Source organism: Crinia signifera, chromosome 3, assembly GCF_055691185.1.
Source record: "Crinia signifera chromosome 3, ASM5569118v1, whole genome shotgun sequence".
In the NCBI taxonomy this organism is placed as follows: domain Eukaryota; kingdom Metazoa; phylum Chordata; class Amphibia; order Anura; family Myobatrachidae; genus Crinia; species Crinia signifera.
The window spans coordinates 16,792,333-16,813,830 of NC_139219.1; the positions used below are offsets into that span (position 1 = coordinate 16,792,333).

General features: G+C 49.0%; 1 protein-coding gene across 4 annotated transcripts in view; it reads right to left on the bottom strand.

The window, feature by feature from the left end:
• Positions 1–21,498, bottom strand: part of DAAM2 (dishevelled associated activator of morphogenesis 2) — a 221,729-nt gene that overhangs the window by 98,722 nt on the left and 101,509 nt on the right. For all 4 annotated transcript variants that reach the window (XR_014471555.1, XM_083175405.1, XM_083175406.1 and 1 more), the window contains 2 exons: positions 14,720–14,794; positions 1,039–1,133 (listed from right to left, as the gene is read on the bottom strand). Coding sequence is in view for 3 of the 4 variants with exons in the window: in XM_083175405.1 (XP_083031531.1) it covers positions 1,039–1,133; positions 14,720–14,794 (170 nt within the window). In the remaining variant the exon portion in view is untranslated. The remainder of the gene's footprint in view (positions 1–1,038; positions 1,134–14,719; positions 14,795–21,498) is intronic.

Here is a 21,498-nt window from a genome sequence, read left to right on the forward strand (position 1 = left end):
ATACAGTCTATCCTCCGCGCGATACAGTCTATCCTCCATGCGATATACATCTATCCTCCACGCGATATACGTCTATCCTCCACGCGATACAGTCTATCCTCCACGTGATACAGTCTATCCTCCACGCGATACAGTCTATCCTCCACGCGATACAGTCTATCCTCCACGCGATACAGTCTATCCTCCACGCGATATACATCTATCCTCCACGCGATATACATCTATCCTCCACGCGATATACATCTATCCTCCACGCGATATACATCTATCCTCCACACGATACAGTCTATCATCCACGCGATAGAGTCTATTCTCCACGCGATAGAGTCTATCCTCCACACGATACAGTCTATCCACCACGCGATACAGTCTATCCTCCAAGCGATATACATGTAGCCTCCACGCGATATACATCTATCCTCCACGCGATATACATCTATCCTCCACGCTATATACATCTATCCTCCACGCGATATACATCTATCCTAACAGGACGCACAAGCAGCTTCTGCTGATTACAATGTTATGCGGAAAGCCTATATTCAGCATGTGAGTGCTGCTGTGTCTGCATAAGAACTTGAACGGTACAGTTTTTTCCTGGACAACAGTGTAGCAAAGCTGTCTGTATGCAGGTACAGACGCAGTCACACACTGAATATAGGCTCATTTCATTTTAATCAGCAGAAGCTGCCTGTGCAAATAAGCCATTTCACGGAAAAAGTCGCAGGAAAGACAGCCGGTGCTAGCGAGATGGGCCATGCGATGGTGTGACGAGCAGGGCTGTTTAACGTGAAAGAAGGCTAGATGTATGTGGGCACATATGTACATGGAGGTTCAGATGCATTAAGCAGTGAAAAGAGTGTAGAAGTGGATCACTGGAGAAGTTGCACATATCAACCAATCACTTTCTCCCGATCATCTTACAGAATGTATTTAGTAAATGCTACCTCAAACTTGATTGGTTTCTACGGCAACTACTCCACCTCTCTTTTACTGACTGTTACATCTGGGCCTGCGTATCATGTGACAGTATCCTACCTCATCGGCTGAGTCCGTAGCGCCGTCTTCAAGTCTTCCACTATTTTATTCCTTGTTTCTGTATCTTCCTCATCGAAGGCGTAAAGCGTCTGCATCTGCGGGAACACAAGATCACATGACTAGGAGTGCAGTGTCTGCATCAGGGGGACACAAGATCACATGACTAGGAGTGTAGCGGGTGCATCTGCGGGGACACAAGATCACATGACTAGGAGTGCAGCGTCTGCATCTGCGGGGACACAAGATCACATGACTAGGAGTGCAGCGTCTGCATCTGCGGGGACACAAGATCACATGACTAGGAGTGCAGTGTCTGCATCAGGGGGACACAAGATCACATGACTAGGAGTGCAGCGTCTGCATCTGCGGGGACACAAGATCACATGACTAGGAGTGCAGTGTCTGCATCAGGGGGACACAAGATCACATGACTAGGAGTGCAGTGTCTGCATCAGGGGGACACAAGATCACATGACTAGGAGTGCAGCGTCTGCATCTGCGGGGACACAAGATCACATGACTAGGAGTGCAGTGTCTGCATCAGCGGGGACACAAGATCACATGACTAGGAGTGCACTGTCTGCATCAGGGGGACACAAGATCACATGACTAGGAGTGCAGCGTCTGCATCTGCGGGGACACAAGATCACATGACTAGGAGTGCAGTGTCTGCATCAGGGGGACACAAGATCACATGACTAGGAGTGCAGCATCTGCATCTGCAGGGACACAAGATCACATGACTAGGAGTGCAGCGTCTGCATCTGCGGGGACACAAGTTCACATGACTAGGAGTGCAGCGTCTGCATCTGCCGGGACACAAGATCACATGACTAGGAGTGCAGCGGATGCATCTGCGGGGACACAAGATCACATGACTAGGAGTGCAGCGGATGCATCTGCGGGGACACAAGATCACATGACTAGGAGTGCAGCGGATGCATCTGCGGGGACACAAGATTACATGACTAGGAGTGCAGCGGATGCATCTGCGGGGACACAAGATCACATGACTAGGAGTGCAGCGTCTGCATCTGCGGGGACACAAGGTCACATGACTAGGAGTGCAGCGTCTGCATCTGCAGGGAAACAAGATCACATGACTAGGAGTGCAGCGGATGCATCTGCTGGGACACAAGGTCACATGACTAGGAGTGCAGCATCTGCATCTGCTGGGACACAAGATCACATGACTAGGAGTGCAGCGTCTGCATCAGCGGGGACACAAGATCACATGACTAGGAGTGCAGTGTCTGCATCAGGGGGACACAAGATCACATGACTAGGAGTGCAGCGTCTGCATCTGCGGGGACACAAGATCACATGACTAGGAGTGCAGTGTCTGCATCAGGGGGACACAAGATCACATGACTAGGAGTGCAGCATCTGCATCTGCGGGGACACAAGATCACATGACTAGGAGTGCAGCGTCTGCATCTGCGGGGACACAAGATCACACGACTAGGAGTGCAGCGGATGCATCTGCGGGGACATAAGATCACACGACTAGGAGTGCAGCGGATGCATCTGCGGGGACACAAGATCACACGACTAGGAGTACAGCGGATGCATCTGCGGGGACACAAGATCACACGACTAGGAGTGCAGCGGATGCATCTGCGGGGACACAAGATCACACGACTAGGAGTACAGCGGATGCATCTGCCGGGACACAAGTTCACATGACTAGGAGTGCAGCATCTGCATCTGCGGGGACACAAGATCACATGACTAGGAGTACAGCGTCTGCATCTGCGGGGACACAAGTTCACATGACTAGGAGTGCAGTGTCTGCATCAGCGGGGACACAAGATCACATGACTAGGAGTGCAGCGTCTGCATCTGCGGGGACACAAGATCACATGACTAGGAGTGCAGTGTCTGCATCAGGGGGACACAAGATCACATGACTAGGAGTGCAGCATCTGCATCTGCGGGGACACAAGATCACATGACTAGGAGTGCAGCGTCTGCATCTGCGGGGACACAAGATCACACGACTAGGAGTGCAGCGGATGCATCTGCGGGGACATAAGATCACACGACTAGGAGTGCAGCGGATGCATCTGCGGGGACACAAGATCACACGACTAGGAGTACAGCGGATGCATCTGCGGGGACACAAGATCACACGACTAGGAGTGCAGCGGATGCATCTGCGGGGACACAAGATCACACGACTAGGAGTACAGCGGATGCATCTGCCGGGACACAAGTTCACACGACTAGGAGTGCAGCATCTGCATCTGCGGGGACACAAGTTCACATGACTAGGAGTGCAGCATCTGCATCTGCGGGGACACAAGATCACATGACTAGGAGTACAGCGTCTGCATCTGCGGGGACACAAGTTCACATGACTAGGAGTGCAGTGTCTGCATCAGCGGGGACACAAGATCACATGACTAGGAGTGCACTGTCTGCATCAGGGGGACACAAGATCACATGACTAGGAGTGCAGCGTCTGCATCTGCGGGGACACAAGATCACATGACTAGGAGTGCAGTGTCTGCATCAGGGGGACACAAGATCACATGACTAGGAGTGCAGCATCTGCATCTGCAGGGACACAAGATCACATGACTAGGAGTGCAGCGTCTGCATCTGCGGGGACACAAGTTCACATGACTAGGAGTGCAGCGTCTGCCGGGACACAAGATCACATGACTAGGAGTGCAGCGGATGCATCTGCGGGGACACAAGATCACATGACTAGGAGTGCAGCGGATGCATCTGCGGGGACACAAGATCACATGACTAGGAGTGCAGCGGATGCATCTGCGGGGACACAAGATTACATGACTAGGAGTGCAGCGGATGCATCTGCGGGGACACAAGATCACATGACTAGGAGTGCAGCGTCTGCATCTGCGGGGACACAAGGTCACATGACTAGGAGTGCAGCGTCTGCATCTGCAGGGAAACAAGATCACATGACTAGGAGTGCAGCGGATGCATCTGCTGGGACACAAGGTCACATGACTAGGAGTGCAGCATCTGCATCTGCTGGGACACAAGATCACATGACTAGGAGTGCAGTGTCTGCATCAGCGGGGACACAAGATCACATGACTAGGAGTGCAGTGTCTGCATCAGGGGGACACAAGATCACATGACTAGGAGTGCAGCGTCTGCATCTGCGGGGACACAAGATCACATGACTAGGAGTGCAGTGTCTGCATCAGGGGGACACAAGATCACATGACTAGGAGTGCAGCATCTGCATCTGCGGGGACACAAGATCACATGACTAGGAGTGCAGCGTCTGCATCTGCGGGGACACAAGATCACACGACTAGGAGTGCAGCGGATGCATCTGCGGGGACATAAGATCACACGACTAGGAGTGCAGCGGATGCATCTGCGGGGACACAAGATCACACGACTAGGAGTACAGCGGATGCATCTGCGGGGACACAAGATCACACGACTAGGAGTGCAGCGGATGCATCTGCGGGGACACAAGATCACACGACTAGGAGTACAGCGGATGCATCTGCCGGGACACAAGTTCACATGACTAGGAGTGCAGCATCTGCATCTGCGGGGACACAAGATCACATGACTAGGAGTACAGCGTCTGCATCTGCGGGGACACAAGTTCACATGACTAGGAGTGCAGCGGATGCATCTGTGGGGACACAAGATCACATGACTAGGAGTGCAGCGGATGCATCTGCGGGGACACAAGATCACATGACTAGGAGTGCAGCGGATGCATCTGCGGGGACACAAGATCACATGACTAGAAGTGCAGCGGATGCATCTGTATAACACAACCTATTGAAAGACAGTTATGAAAATGACGCATCCTGTAACGGTTTAGAAAAGTTGCTGTTGCCATTAGCAACCACACAGACTTTCACTACTACGTTATAGTAACTCAAAGGAAACACCTTATTGGCTGCTGTGTGACTACAGTACAGCCATTTTGATAAGGCCCCATAATAATTGCCAATAAATACATTTAGCAGCACACGTAAATGGGCATAGATTGATCTGATGAGAACCCTGGCGTTCCCAATGCTATTATACCCATTCACGTTGTTAATGGTGTTTGGCCCTGCCACAATGTTATGGAGGACTTGGGACGTGGCCTAGGCTGGTCACTGGGGACATGGCCTAGGCTGGTCACTGGGGACGTGGCCTAGGCTGGTCACTGGGGACCTGGCCTTGGGTGGTCACTGGGGACCTGACCTTGGCTGGTCACTGGGGACCTGGCCTAGGCTGGTCACTGGGGACGTAGACTAGGCTGATCGCTGGGGACGTAGCCTAGGCTGATCGCTGGGGACGTAGCCTAGGCTGATCGCTGGGGACGTAGCCTAGGCTGATCGCTGGGGACGTGGCCTAGGCTGATCGCTGGGGACATGGCCTAGGCTGGTCACTGGGGACGTGCCCTAGGCTGGTCACTGGGGACGTGCCCTAGGCAGGTCACTGGGGACGTGGCCTAGGCTGGTCACTGGGGACGTGGCCTAGGCTGGTCATTGGGGACGTGGCCTAGGCTGGTCACTGTGAACGTGGCCTAGGCTGGTCACAGTGAACGTGGCCTAGGCTGGTTACTGGGGACGGCTGGCAGGTATATGAGATGATATGGAATCTCCCTGGCTTTCTACATCTAGGAGTATGAAAGCTTGTACAGTACACAGCTGAAATGAGGTCACCCGTCACTGGTCTGGAGGAGTCAGTACGTCTGTTCCCCGATGTGACACATCCGCCAACATACCTGTCTCACAGTTCTCCTAATCTAACCCATCTGTGCCAAATATTGTGAAACAGAGCGTAATGACGGGAAACATGAGATCCCGCAGCGGAGACTCCTCTCTACCTATCCCAGCGTAATCCTTGGGACACATCCAGGCCAGCACAGAGTAACTGGATCCAAGCACTCCGACATATGGGAACTCTTCTGACAGTCCCAGCGGGTGTTACGTGTGTGTGTGTGACATGCATGTGTTATATTGTCTGTGTATTACGCCATGTGCGTGTTACATGTATGCATTATGTCATGTGTGTTTGTTACATGTATGTGTTATATTCTCTGTGTGTTACATGTATGCGTTATGTCATGTGTGTGTGTTACATGTATGTGTTATATTATCTGTGTGTTACATGTATATTATACCATGTGTGTTATGTCATATGCATTATCGTTATGTTACGTGTACTGTTTTATTGTGTTACATGTATGCTATTTTGTGTGTCACATGTACATTATATTGTGAGTGTTGAATTATGTTTATTACAAGCATTTGTTTTATGTATTTTGTATATCATGTGTGTTACATGTATGTTTATATCATATGTTCTATATGCATGTGTTATACAGATGGAGCAGCTCCACCTGACAGGGACGCACGTTAGCAAGGCGGCGGGGAGCAGCTTCCCTGCCCGTCTCTGCTTCAGGGAGACTGGCAGGGAGCGAGGGCAGGCTGGGACAGAGCGGGTGGAGGGGCAGAGCGGGCGGTGGGCTGCTACAGCCTCTGACAGAACGGGGGACGTAGCCTAGACTGGTCGCTGGGGACGTGGCCTAGCATCTCGTGCGTGGATGCCCCCTTCTGGCGGAGGACGGCAACTAGCAAGGGGCGACGATTGGCGATAGAATCGCCAGGAGCAGCTCAAACTACAGCTGCTCCATCTGTATCATGTCTGCTTAATGTCATTAATATGTTACTTGTATGTGTGATATACTGTATTATATGTATTATATAGTATGTATGTTATTTCAGGCGTGTACTTTATCGTGTGTGTTTTATATGTCTTCTAGTTAAAAGCCCGTCAAAATGACGGCTTCTGCAATGCACTTACACTTTTGAGCTGTGACAGTTTTTACTTTCACTTTGAGCTGTGACAGTTTTTAGTCCACAAACTTTCCACCCCACGTCCAGTCCCTGGAGCTTCTCAAAGCTAAAAATGCGGTAAAAACCCCGTTATCGGGTTTTTACCGCATTTTGGGATGCTGTAAGCATCCCCCGCCGGTTTACCGCGGCGGGGGGGCATCGCCACAAAAATCTGGCGATGCCCCATAGAAGCTTATGGGCTTCTACAGCAACCCTCCGCCGCCCGCACCGACCCACCGCCGCCCTGCACGGACCTCTGCCGCCCCGCATCGCCCCCCCCCCCTCTCACCTGTGTCCGGGCAGCACAGAGCTGTGCTGTCCGGACCTGTGACCTCCCCCTCCTTGCACTGATCCTCTTCTGAGTGCAGGGAGGAGGAGAGCTGCTCCGGGTAAGGGAGGGAGGGGAGAGCCGCTGGGTCCCCATGGGACCTGCTGACTCTATCGCAAAGGACAGCTCGTAACGCAAGAGCCATATGCGATAATTATGTTAGTGCATATGCGATAATTATGTAGGCGAAGTGCCGCGATAGGGGCGGAGCTGGGGTGCGGATGTTAGAGCATCCCCCCCTCATCTGCTCCTACCTCCAATCTCTTCGTTCACGGCTCCCTCTCTCCATATCCAGCAAATGTGAAACAGATCAGTGTCCCTGCAACATGTGCTTTGGTGAGTGTGCCATGCTGGCGCCGTGAAACTACACGAGTACCATACACCTATTTTTTTTACAAATTTCCTTTAGTAAATTTTCCCCAATGTATCAGCTGGTAAAATCATAGAAGTTTTAGATGGGTTAAATCAAATGTTAGCCGCTGATAGCTGCTGTGCCACCGCCTTGGCACCGTTTACTAGTTACACTGGGAAGAGCTGAAACCTTGGACACGTCACATGTCAGCTTTGGCCATTGAATATCAATGAGTGCAGCTGTTGCCAGAGGTTCCCCTGAATCGCTCAACAGCTGAACTGAAAACTGCTCCCAGCATAATCCACCAGCAGCACAGCTGTGAGAGCCACAAATCATGGCATTATAATCCCGGCCTGGCTGGAGAGGAGCTTCATACACAGCAGCCTCTTTATATGCTGGTCGTGGTTATGGTTACTCACAGTAATGCGGTTTTCCTATCAATAAAATAACGCAGGTAGACTGATCAAGAACGTGTCCATAGGAGGATTCAGGGGGGAGGGGAGGCAAGCCCCATTTGTCCTTTTGTCCTGATCCACATCTGAGCTTAACTACCAATCGTGCAGGGGTTTCAGCTGCTATAGGGCCCCCAGCAGAATCTTATCAATGGCAGGGTTATCCCTGGCTTTTACAATGTTATCCCTGGTATTAACCCAATGCCGTAACATACTTTGCCGTTTTTCTATTGATAAATGCCGCTCTACAGACAGCTGTGCCAGTCCCCAGCACAGAATAGAGGTAATCGGCATCAATGATAAGAAAATATCAGTTTCTAGTAACTTCTGTACTGGTGACGATCGCACATTAGTATTGGACCACTAAGGATCAGCCAGCTGGAGTCACTGTAGATTATAAGCCGCGTGGGGCTGATGTAGCTGCCGGGCTGCCTGGATGGTTGGGAACAGCACAGTTATCAGAGGAAGGCTCGCACGTATATGATGTATATCACAGTGAGAGGAGTAACAGGAGTTGGGATCGCCGCGTAGCTGTTTTCCATCTTCATACCAGAATCAGACAGATGAAAAGACACCGTAATAATTATCACTTTCTCCGACATCCAGCACAGATGGAAGAGCTGACGTAACGCAGAGAAGGGGCGAGATGGAAAATATCACTCAATAAGTAAGAAAGCAGCTTGTATCGCATGCAAACATCTCAGGAAGCATAAATAGTATCTGACTACACAGCGCGGACAATGGCCCTTATTCTGGTTTACTGGCAAAGGCAAATTCCTTCTCAAATGGACAAAACCATGTGCACTGCAGGTGGCGTAGATGTAACATGTGCAGAGAGAGTTAGATTTGGGTGGGGTTTTATTTCAAAGTGAGATCTATAGTGCTGTGTAAAAATAAAGCAGTCAGTATTTTCCCTGCACAGAAACAAAATAATTCACCCAAATCTAATTCTCTCTGCACATGTTACATCTGCCCCACCTGCGGTGCACATGGTTTTGTCCATTTGACAAGGACTTTGTCTCTGAGAGTGAACCAGAATAACCCCAAATAAGTATAGGGACAAATGGAATAGGGTGTGAGAATCAGGAAGAGAGAGATTTTGGGAGTGTTTCCCCCCCCCCCTTTTTTTTTAAAGCGGCAATCAATTACATGGCAAAATCAACCTGGTTTTGCAGTGTAAATGATTGCCGCTTTAAAAAGAAAAAGGGGAAACTCTCCCAAAGTCACTCACTATGATTCTCACACCCGATTACATTCGCTCACTATGATTCTCACACCCGATTACATTCGCTCACTATGATTCTCACACCCGATTACATTCGCTCACTATGATTCTCACACCCGATTACATTCGCTCACTATGATTCTCACACCCGATTACATTCGCTCACTATGATTCTCACACCCGATTACATTCGCTCACTATGATTCTCACACCCGATTACATTCGCTCACTATGATTCTCACACCCGATTACATTTGGCCCATAGTCTCAGTAACACATCGCAGAATGAGGTGTCTGTGAGCATAGGAAAAGATGGAGGATCAAGGGTGTAATTACACAGAGCACTGTCAGCATGGGCGGAACAATTCTAGCACCATCACCATAGCTATGCTCACTTCTCCCCGCGAGGCCACGCCCGCCCCCATTTTCACCACTTTGGGGCATGGCCAGCGGCTCTGTGAGCTGCTGGTCATGCCGCTAACCCCTCTGTCTCTGGGAACAGAAGCAGTGCCGGGCAGGAGGGACTACCACTGCCCCCCCACACACACTGTGGGACACTGCCGGGCTCTGGCGGTTCCCCCCATCTCCGGTCACTGTAGATGTGAGATCAGACGCGATTAAACATTATAATACAGACCTTTGTGTCTCTTGTGCAAACTGTTGAATCACGCAACAGGCAGCTAATTCCTACTGCAGTTATCTACTACTTGTTTAAGCTGGTCCTGTATGCAGGATCCATTCAAGCGGTAATGTGGGAGCCCCTTACTCAGTATACCAATGTCAGACAGAATCTCTAATTATAGTTCTCACTGTCCTCTAAGGAGTGAATTATTGCTGCAGCTGTAATGTACCACTGTGATGTAGGGTTGTGCTGGGTGATTTTCTACAGACCTCTACCCAAGGGCTGCTCAGCCATCCTGTAGAAGTGACTGCCCCTGAGGTTACCTCTGTTTTACTGTCCCCTGAGGAGGCTGCCAGATCCCTGCTAACTGTGGAGGGTAGAGACTGCTTCTCCATGGGCTGCTGACTGCTGGTCATGAGGGGAGGAGCAGTGTCGCCACTACCTTCTCCGTCCTCTCAGCTAATATGGCTACTTCAACTGCTGCCAACTGTCACACTAGCCGGCATGTGCCAGCCTCTCTCTCTGCAGCATCTTGTGACCTCCAACTGTCACACTAGCTGGCATGTGCCAGCTTCTCTCTGGAGCATCATGTGACCTCCAACTGTCACACTAGCCGGCATGAGCCAGACTCTCTGGAGCATCATGTGACCTCCAACTGTCACACTAGCTGGCATGTGCCAGCCTCTCTCTGGAGCATCATGTGACCTCCAACTGTCACGCTAGTCAGCCTCTCTCTGGAGCATCATATGACCTCCAACTGTCACACTAGCCAGCATGAGCCAGCCTCTCTATGCAGCATCATGTGACCTCCAACTGTCATACTAGCCGGCATGAACCAGCCTCTCTCTGCAGCATCATGTGACCTCCAACTGTCATACTAGATTGTATGAGCCAGCCTCTCTCTCTGCAGCATCATGTGACCTCCAGCTGTCACACTAGCCGGCATGTGCCAGCCTCTCTCTCTGCAGCATCATGTGACCTACAGCTGTCACACTAGCCAGCATGTGCCAGCCTCTCTCTCTGCAGCTTCATGTGACCTACAGCTGTCACACTAGCCAGCATGTGCCAGCCTCTCTCTCTGCAGCATCATGTGTCCTCCAACTGTCACACTAGCCAGCATGTGCCAGCCTCTCTCTGCAGCATCATGTGACCTCCAGCCATCACACTAGCCAGCATGTGCCAGCCTCTCTCTCTGCAGCATCATGTGATCTCCAGCTGTCACACTAGCCAGCATGTGCCAGCCTCTCTCTGCAGCATCATGTGATCTCCAGCTGTCACACTAGCCAGCATGTGCCAGCCTCTTTCTCTGCAGCATCATGTGACCTCCAGCTGTCACACTAGCCAGCATGTACCAGCCTCTCTCGCTGCAGCATCATGTGACCTCGAGCTGTCACACTAACCAGCATGTGCCAGCCTCTCTCTCTGCAGCATCTTGTGACCTCCAGCTGTCACACTAACCAGCATGTGCCAGCCTCTCTCTCTGCAGCATCATGTGATCTCCAGCTGTCACACTAGCAAGCATGTGCCAGCCTCTCTCTGCAGCATCATGTGACCTCCAGCTGTCACACTAACCAGCATGTGCCAGCCTCTCTCTCTGCAGCATCATGTGACCTCCAACTGTCACACTAGCAAGCATGTGCCAGCCTCTCTCTGCAGCATCATGTGACCTCCAACTGTCACACTAGCCATCATGTGCCAGCCTCTCTCTCTGCAGCATCATGTGACCTCCAACTGTCACACTAGCCAGCATGTGCCAGCCTCTCTCTGCAGAATCATGTGACCTCCAACTGTCACACTAGCCATCATGTGCCAGCCTCTCTCTCTGCAGCATCATGTGACCTCCAGCTGTCACACTAGCCAGCCTCTCTGTCTGCAGCATCTTGTGACCTCCAACTGACACACTAGCCAGCATGTGCCAGCCTCTCTCTCTGCAGCATCATGTGACCTCCAACTGTCACACTAGCCAGCCTCTCTGTCTGCAGCATCATGTGACCTCCGACTGTCACACTAGCCAGCATGTACCAGCCTCTCTCGCTGCAGCATCATGTGACCTCGAGCTGTCACACTAACCAGCATGTGCCATATTACGTCCACCCAAGCCAGTGTATTATTGTGGCACGGTCCATCGTTGGGGTATCACATATGGCCCCAATTTCTTAGCCAACTTCTCATAATACCACACAGGTGACAGGAACAGGGAGAGTACACTGGGTTATGAGAGCAGACACTGTTCCCTCTTGTATACAGTATATAAAAGTTTATTAAAGCATTATGTATAGCTCAGACAGGGTTACGTGACCTGCACACTTACTACTGTATCTGTATGCTATCAATAGTTGTAACTAGGCGGCTATCAGGTTGCACCTGGAGATAGGTGTGACAGATTTCTGAGTGCACTCATCTTCTGCAGCAGAATCATTACGTGGGGGCACGCAGAACGTCAGAAAATAGCACATCTCATAGACATTAGAAAGATGAAGTCACAGTCTACATACAGTATGTCTGCACATTCTTATGGACAAATAAAACACAGGTGTGATACCAGCCTACAGCGGCTCACTAATGAGACCTTTACGACTACCCATAATGCATTGTGCTCTCTTACGTCGCATTACCACAGAATGCAAAAACGATGACCACAGAGTTTTGTGGAATTCTGGTTATTTACCATGGTAATCCTGGGCCTATTTCCGTCCAGATTAGCATTTCACAGAAATGTGTTCGCTGAATGTTGGAGACGGTTCAGACAGACGTTATCTATTGATCCCTGGGCGGAATATTTTCTCTGTACGAAGTGTACTCTTTCCAAACACCGAACAGGCCAGAAATAGAGCGTTATATTTAGATTACATCCGGCTTTTGGAAAAGCACACCGGGTCCCGACGTTCCTCACAGTAATCAATTGATAAGCGCTGCGAGTTTGCAGAGCTCTGTGACCCGTAGGGCAGAGCAATATGCAGCACTGGTGGATAGAAAACGGCTGGACGCAGGGTTCCCGAGGCAGGAAAACAGGGAACATTCCCAAACATTTGCTTCTATGACCTCTCTGAGGCCTTGGCAGCGTCGTACATTACACAACTCCCAGAATGCTGCGCTTCTCGCGCTCCGAGTCCGAGGATTATTCTATCCTCTGAATTAAACAAAGTCCTGATCAACATGTGAAAAGGCATGGCAATAAAGGGATAGATACGGATGACCGGCAGTTAGGATGCTGGCGGTCAGAATACCAACACCGGCAGCCCGTAGGAAAGATTCCTGACAGGGGTCAGGTAAGCATACCTACCCTCCCCCTGACCCCCCCCCCCCCCCACAACCCACCCTTCTAGCAGCTTAAGCCCACCCTGCAGCCTGACCCTAACCCTCCCATTAGTGCCTATCCATAGCACCTGTACCCAGCCACCTAACCCGAACCCCCTGCCCCGCAACCTACCCCTGATCCCTTCTTTCTAAGTGCTTACCCTGAACCCTCCCTTTCCACAGCCTAACCTAACCTCCACCCCCACCAGCCTTACTCTAAGTCCTCCCACCACCACCACCGTTCAATGTCCCGGCAGTTGAGTTCCGACACTGGCATTCCAAGTGATTCCAGAGCTGGTCACACGGCAGTAGTCACCATGCCATCGTCGGTAAAGAGAACGTCAGAATCCCAACCACCTGGATGCTGAATGCATCCCAAAATAAATGCTGGGTCCAAAAACAAAATGATTGAAACCAGGGGTTTTCAAACTATGGGGTCGATTTTGACATCGGCCCTGTCCACTGGTCGGGGGTTTGCACAATCGCGAATATGCACTCGTGTGTCTAGCAATCAGATCTGAATGAGTCCCCAACTGTGAGTGTGTCTTATACATACAGCCTGGGTGACCGCTGAGTGTACTCAGAGACTGAGGGATAATGAGAGAGGCACTTGAATAAATCAGGGTTACAGCCGCTCCTGGAAGCGGGGCCTCTGTTGTGTGTCCTGGCCATACTCTGCATCACTGAGTCCTGACTGAGGGCTACGGAGGTGACGTTCAAATAGAGCAAATCTCCGGCTGTTTAACAATTCCACCTCCTCTGCCCCCCCCCCCCCCCCCCCCCCCCCCCCCCCCATGCAGCCATTATTAGAGGCCTAGGTACCTGTGACCGTACCCATCCGTGTGTGGTGTAATAGACGAGACTGTGGCCTCCCCGACGGATGAGGAATTTTTATTAACAGCCAGATGAAAGAAAAGCGATTAGCGATCTCATTATTTTCCGATGCTAAATGGGCTAAAACCCGCTTCCAACAACACAATAGACTCATAAATCACTGTAGTGTATGAAGACATACGCCTGGCTACCCCATACCGAGCAAAACACTCTCCATATTACATTACAGTCAGCTACAGCAACCAGCTCCTGGAGGGATACACAGAGACCGCCAGGGACTGCTGGGACTTGTACCTCCACAACCAGACCGCCAAATGCTGATTTGTAGCTAAATATCTTAGCATTCCCTTAAGCTATGTAATAGGTGGCAACAGATACATGTATTTACATAAGTGAAAACAGCATTGTCCATTTAGCTGACAACTTCTCTGACGTCGGCCATTTTGGTCCTCTCTCCCTTCTTTCTCATTGGTTCCCAAGCTATATCGTACTGTGACATACAATAGAGGACAAGTACAACATGAAAGAATATAATAAACTAAAGGCAGACAAATGGAAACTATTGCTATTCGTGTTTACTGCACAGCGGCATAAACAGCGGCCTTCATGGTGGTTGACTCACAGAGCAGCGAATTCCGCCGCTTTGAGCCACCTAACTCCGCCCACACCTGTGGATTATGCAGGTGAAATTGTGAACCACATACAATATAACGTATTCCGGGATAATCACTTACGGCCGCCATGGAGTTGATTCGGTCGATGTAATAGTCCGGCCAGCTGGTCGCCAACTTATTTGGATCCTCTTGTTCCTACAATAAATACAAAGAAGAGTTGAGATGTTGTTGTGTAATACACTTTATATTACCACCTACACCTACTATATACAACTATATATTAAACATCATCTTGCATGCTAGCGAGGGGATTTGGACGGGGGATGGGGGGGGGGTTTGGGGGCATTCGGCAGGGCGGTACTGGCCTGTTCGCTGGGTAGCATAGCTAACATGGCCGGAATCAGCGTATCTGGACCAGAGTCACTTAGTGGTGAAGCGGTTCTACATGAAGAAGCAGATATATTGGTCTGTGAAGCTCCCGGGGAGAGCTTTTTATCCAGTAGAACATGTCTGTAAGAGACGGAGCCACAGCGCGAGCGCTGAACTACCCCAATGATTATTCCATGTGCCTCGTTAGCCACACATGTGCCTCGTTAGCCGCACAGGCCAAGGATTACGTTGAGCAAATTTCAAATATTCTGCAGATGACTTTGTTGGCTCGGTTATGATATCATTACAGCATATCTGGGATAGGTATCTGGGAGCACTCCAAGGGGTCACAGCGAATACAATTTCATCTCCCTCTCGCTCGTCACCCCTTCCACACTTATTTTAGAACTTTATCCCAGCCAGTGGATTTGCCATTATACATCACTGCGGGCTCATACACTGCACTGAAAGCGGAAAAAGACTTTCTTGCCGGAACCACAACCTTTATAGTTCTCTGTGAGTAAAACCGCAAGAATCTGTGTGTGATAAACCCAACACCCGTCGGGCTGCAGATAATGGAAATGTATTGAACGGTAATGAAGCCATTTTGTGGTTCGAAATATCTGTTTTTCTGCCAGATGATCTGCGGGTATCGCTGTGTTTGTTAATGGACGTAATGAGGCCGTCTCCGTTACAGCATATTCTGTTAGCTTTTAAAAAGGACCAAGCATGCAGAACTGTGGTAACCTAACACCTGGGTTTCACCTGCACTTACAGTACATCATCTATATCACCTGAGACCAAGCAGGGTGCCTAGTATTATAATCTAAATTCCAGTTTTTGGAAAAAAAATTTTTAACATACTTACCTGGTCCCCTGGTGGTGCTTTAATGGTCCCCCCGGCGTCCACGGCGGCCTTCAGGATCCTCTTCAGCGGTCCCAGGGTTGCATTACGCGAGTTTGCAATGAACCCCTGGGACCGGAGATGCCGCTGAAGAGGATCCTGAAGCCCACCGTGGATGCCAAAGGATATGCTAAGTATCAAAAAAGGGGCGGGGGGAGAGCAAAAAAACCCCCAAAAATCTAAATATTCTGAAAAACCTTGGTTTTTGGAATATTTTGGTTTTTGGATATTCAGATACGGGATACTCAACCTGTACAAGAAAACAAGACAGTAGATGAGTCGAGCTGGGTGCTAACTGCAGGGGTGCTGATCTCATGTCTCCCTGGTAAATGTGACAGGAGCCCAGTGTGCAGGTACAGAGTGAGGATATACCCAGGATTTCTGGAGCAGTGGGTGGGCAGTGTCTGGCACCACCCTATAGCTGGGTACACTACATCATTTGTCGTACCTGGGATCACTGTATAGTGCGCACACACAATTTATTATGTGTGGTTATGATAAATGTACACATATGATGGAATGACAGTACGATGTGACGTACGATGCAGTGCAGTTAGCTATGTAATGATACTGTATATTGTGTCATTGTAAGTCAGATCATGTAGTGCGCACGTGGTCACAATAAATCCTATGGGCCCCATCTACGTAAAATCTGATGGGCAGAGGTGGATTGAGACCTCATGGGGCCCTAGGGAAGATACCAGTTTGGCTCCTTCCTCCCTCTAACAATCCAAAGCGCTAGATTATTGCTACGGATTGCCGGCGGCATGGATAGAGCCTTAGCGAATACACAATAAAAGCTCAGTTACGTGACCATCAGCACTGCGTACAAATCTGAATCAGGCTTCCTAGCAAAGAACATCTAAGGGACAGGTTCACATGATGTCATAATGTAATGCGGTAGTCGCCCAGTGCTCCTCTGGGAATGTTTTGGACAGCATGGGTATCTTTATGGGGCCCCTTGGGACCTGCTGGACCCTAGGCAGGTGCCTAGGTCGCCTTTTGGAAAACCTCTTCTGATTGCTAACGTACATCTCTGATGCTAGGACCCAGTTTGTGCATGTGCAGATCCGGTCCACAGTCCCCACCCCTTAGCCGCAGCCTGACTGACAGTTGTTGGGGTGGGGGGGGGATGTGGAGCTGGCCACATTTCCCAAAAAAGGGGGACACCTTGTCCTTGTTTTTTGAGTGGGCTGAGGCCAGTGCCTGAGTCTTCGGATGTAGATTTCCTGGCACCGGCTGAGCAGTTCTGCCGGGTTGGGATCATTTGGTCTAAAGCATGATGGTCGACAGTCATTAGTTCGACACCATTAGGTCGACATGTGAAAGAGTCGACATGGGTCTAGGTCGACATGGGAAAAGGTCGACATGGTTCTAGGTCAAAAGGTCATTAGTTTGACTGGTCATTAGTTCGACAATGTCTAGGTTGACAGTCAAAAGGTCGACATGGGCTTTTTCACAGTTTTTTTTACCTGAATGTCAACACAGTTGACATGGGCACAGTTTAAAGTGCACTGCATCCCCTTGCATCGCTCGCTATGCGTCGAGCACGGTGCCTCGCTGCACTCGGCACACTATTTTATTCTCCCACCACGCCCTAATGGATGGTAGGGCATGAAATACTGCCTGTCGGCACATGTCGGCTCAAAACAACTGTGAAAAACCCCATTTCGACCTTTTGACTGTCGACCTAAACACTGTCAAACTAATGACCTTTCAACCTAGAACCATGTCGATCTTTTCCTATGTTGACCTAGACCCATGTCGACCTAATGACTGTCTACCATCATACTGTAGACCAATTCTGCCGGTCATCCTGAGTAAGCGTCGGCTTACTCAGATGACTGGCACCTACGGACGTGGCCCTCAGATCACAGATATTGGCAGGAGGCATTTCTTACCTACGGACGCCCCCAGCACTTACACATCGCTGCTACCTATAAGTCTCAGCAGTGATGTGTTCATGCCTCCGACGCTGAGTCAGACCCAAGTGCACTTAGCATGGAAACGACGGCTTATGGGAACAAGGAAAACTAAAGCATGGGAAACATTCGCATTTCCCACTAACACTTCCTGTGCATCAGCGTAACCAAAGGCCCTTATACTGTACAATGTGGGAACCAGATCATTAATAACCACATGAAAAGTGCCTTAAACACAGGACAAGTAATGATGCCAATCACACTCAGATTATAACATTTTAATTCCCCATTTTACATTTAGGAATTGTGTTTGTGCTGGTAAAAGTTAAGCGTGCTAGTTGTCGTGTTTTCATCCCCTTCCACAGGTTATTTGGCTGCTACAAAGAGTTAACAAACTTCAGAAAACCACATGCTTGCTGGGATATATTTGAGGTTTTAAACCTCATCTTCTCCATCATTTCACCTGCAGCAAATGTTTACAGCATTCGTCCACTTGGCATCTTACCGACGTCTAATCATGAATGCGTAAACCTGCGATCAGACCAAGCGCCAGACAGCGGCCGGCTTCCTGCTGAGAACAGTGGCTTTTTACACTGAAACCTCACTTGTTAATATGAAGGAATGAAAACATATGTTCCCAAAGAGCGACCAATACATTGAGATATACTGTAACTGAAGAGATATACTGTAACTGAAGATTACACACAGGCTATGGTCACACACAGGCCCTCAGGGCGCCCGCAGTGAAGACCTGCACATGCGCGATTATGCGCAGGCAGTAAACATTGGTCGCCGTTGCGAATTCGCAACATGGTGACCAGGTCACCATCACCCCCTCAGTCATGACCAAAGGTTTTTAAAGGAGTATCTACAAAATAATATAGAGGCCTACTTCCAGCAACCATCACTCCAGTGTTCTAATGGTACATTGTGTTTTCTAAATTGCGTTTGAAGACTAATGGATGATTAGAAAAATTATGTTAGCACAGCTGAAAATGGGTTTGGTCATTAGAGAAGCTATAAAACAGGCCTTCCTTTGAGCTAGTTGAGTTTCTGGAGCATCACATTTGTGGGTTCGATTAAACTCTCAAAATGGCCAGAAAAAAAGAGACTTGTCATGTCAAACTCGACAGTCTATTTTTATTCTTAAAATAAAGGCTATTCTATGTGAGAAATTGCCAAAAAACTGAACATTTCATACAACAGTGTGTACTACTCCTTTCAGAGAACAGCACAAACAGGCTTCAACCAGAGAAGAAAGAGAAGTGGGAGGTCCCAGTGCACAACTGAGCATGAAGACAAGTACATTACAGTCTCTACTTTGAGAAATAGACGCCTCTCAGGTCCTCAACTGGCAGCTTCATCAAATGGGCCCTAAGTATCTAAGCATAGGGCCCTAAGTATCCACAAAGCCACACAGGGGGTGAGCTGTCACTGGAACGGTGTAGACACGGCAGCAACAGCACTGTAATTCGCCCTTCTAACGGCACGATCCTATCGCGGACACGCTGATCTCTGTACACTGCTGTATGCAAACAATTGCACCTACTCGCGCTGTAAATTAATCGCGGCTACCTGGAATAAGCCCAAAGTCTGTACTTGTAGAGAGCGATACTTGTTCTGTTTGCAAAAAAATCTAACCCATAGTAGGTTTTTTCTTAAGTTTTTTAAATACATTTAATAAAATTTTTAGTTTTTGATTTTTTTTTTTCGCTTTTTTTTCTTTTCTTTAGCCAGGGAGATTAAAAGTCAGAATCTGACACCAGTGCCCGACTAGGAAAGCTGTCCTGACAAGGTGGTGCATTACCCCTAACCCCTAGAGGCCAGTATTATCGGAGCAGCTGTCTTGGGGCGGGATGTATCAACGCTTACCGTGGCGTTGACATCCCGTTTTCGCGTTGGTCCCTTGTTCGCTTCATGTATTAATAAAGTTTTCGTTTTCTATTGTTGAAAAAACTCCGCCGGGTTGAAGTATCGCGGAGTTTCCGGCGCGAAACATCCTCCCATTGGACAGCATTGTAGCTGAAGCGCTGTGTGATGTATTAACACTCGCAGCGCTCAGCTTCTCTTCTATATAATTCGCCTTATATTGCTGGCGAACTGCAGTTGTGACAGGTCAATTATTAAAGTATAATGTATTTTTACAGTGTGTTATTTACCTTATGAAAACAGGTTGTGCTGTGGGATGTATTTTACTTGTTGTATGGGAGGCAAGATTGGTTCTTTTTTGGAAGGTGTGAGGCACAGATCATCAGGGCTAGGCAAGAGGCAGTGTGCCTCACACCTCACTGCCTCTTGCCTAGCCCTGATGATCTGTGCCTCACACCTTCCAAAAAAGAATCAATCTTGCCTCCCATACAACAAGTAAAATACATCCCACAGCACAACCTGTTTTCATAAGGTAAATAACACACTGTAAAAATACATTATACTTTAATAATTGAACTGTCACAACTGCAGTTCGTCAGCAAGTCAAGCTGAGCGCTGCGAGCCGGGGAAACCCAGCCAGCAGCAGGACGCATCTGCGCATGCGCACAAAAAAAAAAAAAAACGAAAAGATTTCGGGAGAGGTCCACATTAGCGCGGACCAAAGATATGCATAAAATCATCGTAAATAACGCGAAAATCATCGCAAAACAATCGCGAAAAAAGCGCGAAAAAACGGAGTCCACTTCACTACAGAAAAGTGAATATTGATACATCCCGCCCCTGGTGAGATGTTTTTGAAAAACTGCAGCGCAAAGAGGCTCGTAATATTAAATGGGCCACAATGACCAGTATAAAAGCACTCAGCCCCAGAACTCTTCAGTGACTTGTAATATCCCTATAATGTACAGGAGGGAGCTCATTATTCCTACTTATGTGACCGCGATTATTAAAGTGTTACTGGTTAAGGGTTAAAGGAAGCAGGAGTATTTTGCCTTGTTAAAGTTGCACATTAATGAGCCTCTCTCCGGGCTCCCAGGAGATGGTGTTTTAATAAACCATTAAGTTGTTAATGACAATTGTGTTGGCATGACCTAGACACACAGGGCTGCAGATTCCAGGCCCCAGGTCCCCAGAGGAACATTTATCGTCATTGTATTTTCACTTGTGAATTTGGTGCCAGCCTCATCTGACCCCGATCTGTGTGGACTCCACTCAGTCCTTTATGTTGTGAACACATCCTTCCTGACAAGAGGGGCGAGCTGTGCTCCAGTGATGGGGACATCCAGGGGTCAGAGAAAGACAATCGCGTGCAACAATCCCCGGACTGGTGAATTTGTATCAACAGTCCGTCCAAGGTATGTCTTCAGAATTACAACTAGGGTTGCCATGGACAACACCGCCACTGGCCCAATCAAATGTGGTCGATCATTTTCTAGATCATCATAGACAATTTGCCTTTGCACAAACGTTAATAAACCCATATGTCCTTAAGATAATATTTTTATGCATCATCTAAAATTATTTTGTGACACACTGGGAAAAATGTACATTTTTTGTTATTATTTTGCCCTGATGTCCCATCTAATAGCTTAGCAGCCTACACGGGGCACCTTAGGCTTGTTAACTACGGGGGAGGGGGCACCGGAAAGAGACCTACAATATAGCACAGTTACCTCCACATAGTTACCTCCCCTCCTGAATTCTGCAGGAGACTCCCTGATATAGCAGCAATCTCCCTCTCTCCCTCATTAGTCTAGCAATCTTCCTCATGTTAC